This window comes from Galeopterus variegatus, unplaced genomic scaffold (assembly GCF_000696425.1).
Source record: "Galeopterus variegatus unplaced genomic scaffold, G_variegatus-3.0.2 Scaffold974, whole genome shotgun sequence".
NCBI classification, from domain to species: Eukaryota; Metazoa; Chordata; class Mammalia; order Dermoptera; family Cynocephalidae; genus Galeopterus; species Galeopterus variegatus.
Window position 1 is genome coordinate 47,090 of NW_007727085.1, and position 3,066 is coordinate 50,155.

General features: G+C 50.8%; 1 protein-coding gene across 1 annotated transcript in view; it reads left to right on the top strand.

Moving 5' to 3' along the window:
- DIP2A (DIP2 disco-interacting protein 2 homolog A (Drosophila)) overlaps positions 1–3,066 on the top strand; it is a 77,807-nt gene that overhangs the window by 45,173 nt on the left and 29,568 nt on the right. Inside the window, exons 14-16 of the mRNA XM_008573964.1 lie at positions 334–470; positions 1,120–1,200; positions 1,987–2,114. Of these exons, the coding sequence (XP_008572186.1) occupies positions 334–470; positions 1,120–1,200; positions 1,987–2,114 (346 nt within the window). The remainder of the gene's footprint in view (positions 1–333; positions 471–1,119; positions 1,201–1,986; positions 2,115–3,066) is intronic.

Genomic DNA, 3,066 nt, shown 5'->3' on the forward strand with positions numbered 1-3,066 from the left:
CCTTGTGCATTGAGAGGATGTTTGAGGAGAGAGTGTGGGATGTGCATGTCTGAAAGGAAGCACTCTGTCAGCCTGGGCTCACCACATGAAGGGCACATTGCACTTTCTAGACATCTCACATTGGTTGTAGAAAGCATCACGTATAAAATATGCAGACTCATGACTAGGTGAGTGTGCTCTGTCCGTGTCATAAGACTCCTTATAAGAACATACTGCATGTATATAACGTCTTTTTTCCATTTACTGCAAATAGAATAGCAAGTAGATCTTTGTGAATAATCTATTTAAATGTATTTTTTGTTTATGATTTTGAAGTTTTTTTCCTCTTTTTAGCTAATGTATGCGTTGTGAAGGTGGAAGGTACACCTTATCTTTGTAAAACCGATGAAGTTGGGGAAATATGTGTCAATTCCAGTGCGACTGGTACAGCATACTATGGATTGCTTGGAATCACAAAGAACATGTTTGAGGTTTGTACTTTGTGTTGAAACTGAGTCCCATGAGTACTGATGGGGCCCAGGTGTGCAGGGCGCTGCGGGGAGAGCAGTCCTCAGGGGGAGGGTCTCCCTCCCACACCGGCTGCAAAGAGCTGTTGCAGCACATAGTCTGCACACCCTGGCACCCGTTCACTCAGAACGAGGGCAGCTGGCACGTGCTGAGAGCCGTGGGTTGCCTGCTTCCTGCAGCCTTGGATAAGAGAAGGGCAAATGGAGCGGCCTGGTGACTTTAGCCAACAGGAAGATACTCAGGGTGGCCCCAGGGAAACTGGCACTCAGCTCTGCTCACATTGTCGCAATGCCTGTTGTGCAGGATAAGTCTGGTGAGGCCAGGCAGTAGGAAAACAGAGATGAAAAGCACACTCATGTCCTGCCTCAGGAGGCTTCTGCAGCAGATGGAGCTGCAAAGTCTAAGGAAGAGGGCCTGAGGAGGGCCAGGTGGGGCCCAGAGACTCCTGCCCCTTAGCAGCCTCTTCCCTGTCCACGGAAACACTGGTGACAACCAAACCATCCGCCACAGGCGGTGTCTGTGGTACCAAGCTCTCCTGCCTGCCCTCTGGGTCTTTTTGGTCAGTTGGTTGATTGCCTGATGCCTGACCATGCCCCTCTCTGCTCTGTACAGACTGTCCCGGTCACTGCAGAAGGAGCACCTGTCTCTGACAGGCCTTTTACCAGGACGGGCCTGCTGGGCTTCATCGGGCCTGTGAGTATGTCCTCTCATATCAGGACAGGTGGGGGGAAGGTAGGGACGTGGATAAGGATGCCCTGTCTCAGGTGGGCTCTCGTGCTGGCTGTCCCGTCATCTCATCTGTGCAGGGCTATCCAGCACTTCAGTAGGACCAGTCAGCAGACCCACACAGGCCCTGTGTGATGGTCCCTGGGGGAGATAAGGATGTTTTGGTTTTTATATGGGCTGGCAGGTACATGTTATTCATGAGATCATTCTTAACTATTTTGGATGTCTAAAATATTTTAAAATAAAAACTTTGGTTTGTAGTATCTTGGCCCAGTGGTTCTCAGCTGGGCGATTTTGCCCCCTCCCTCCCAGGGGACGTTTGGCAACTTGTGAAGACATTTTTGATTGTCACCACCCAGGGGAGGCAAGTGCTGCTGGCATTCCGTGGGCACCTGGAGGCCAGTCCGGCAGTGCTCAGGACAGCTCCTGTGGCAGTGTAGCCAGCCCAGAGCCCCCCTGTGGCTGAGTTTGGGAACCCAGCCATCGCCCAGTAGTGTTCAGAGTCCTGTACAACTCTGGTCTCACTTCTGAGCCTTTCTCATGCTGACTCCCTCCCTGCGCACAACCCCTACCACTCTTCACCCACATGGCCCACCCCTGCCCTGAGTTTGGCTGTGTGCATGCTGCCTTTTGGCCTGTGGGCACTGACTCTCTGTCTGAGGCCCTTGGTTTCCCTGTGGGCCTGCCCACGGTGCGTCATGCACCCAGCACCTGTTGTGTGGGCTGAGTCCTGACCGGCAGCCCTGTCTGCAGGATAACCTGGTCTTTATCGTGGGCAAGCTGGACGGGCTGATGGTTGTTGGAGTTCGCAGACATAATGCAGATGATGTCGTGGCCACTGCACTGGCTGTGGAGCCCATGAAGTTTGTCTACAGAGGCAGGTAATGTGCTGCGGATCTCTGCAGTGGGTGTTAGAACCCTTCTCTATTTACAGTTTGGGAAGTCTGTTTTCAGTGAAAGCAGAGCCTACTACATTTGAATTTGTAAAAACTGAAAACTTCTGTACATCAGTAATTCCTCATAAGGAAAAATATTTGTAGCAATGATACCAGAGTTAATGTCCTTCCTATCCAAAAATTTCACTCAAATCCTTAAGAGAGTATGGTCCAAATATATGACTGGACAAGGGGACAAATCAACCACAGAGAGAACGATGTACAGAGAAACAGGCCCAGGCTCCTAATAACCTCAGAAGAGTAGATGAAGACAGAAGACCACCATCTCCTCTGTGGAGTCACCAAGGGCTCGTTCTTGGTAGCAGGGGTCCTGCATGTGTTAAGCAGGGACCTTCAAGATTCTCCTTCTGTTGAGCAAGTAAATGGACCTCTGGGCCTCTTGCCCCAGCAGGCACAGAGGTCAGAGGGGAAATTCATCCAGCTCCTTCCATTCCCTGAGTTCTTTGTCCTGGAGAAAGCCCTTCTAACTGATCCACTCAGCCGCCTTTTAAATTTTTACTCTTCTCAAGGGGTGCCTTTTGTTACTCAAACCAGGGTACCTACGAGCCAGGCCTTAAAGAAATTATGAAGAAATTCTGCTAAATGGGTTATCAGGGGCTGCTGGCCGTTCCCTCAGTTCAGTCCAGAAGAAGCCACAGAGGATGGATGACAGGGAACGTGGGACACCCACTCAGGGGAGGCGAGCAGGGCGGGCTGTTGAGTGCATGTGTGTGGGGAAGTGTGGCCACAGCCCGGGTGAGGGCACCTCCACTGAGGACCTGTCCCTTGCAACAGAAATTGGCAACATTTTGGTACAGGTGTCCATGGGGAAGACATTAAGGTAGCCCAGACCCTGCTTCTGTCGGTTTTTTTTTTTTTTTTTTTTTTTTTTTTAAAA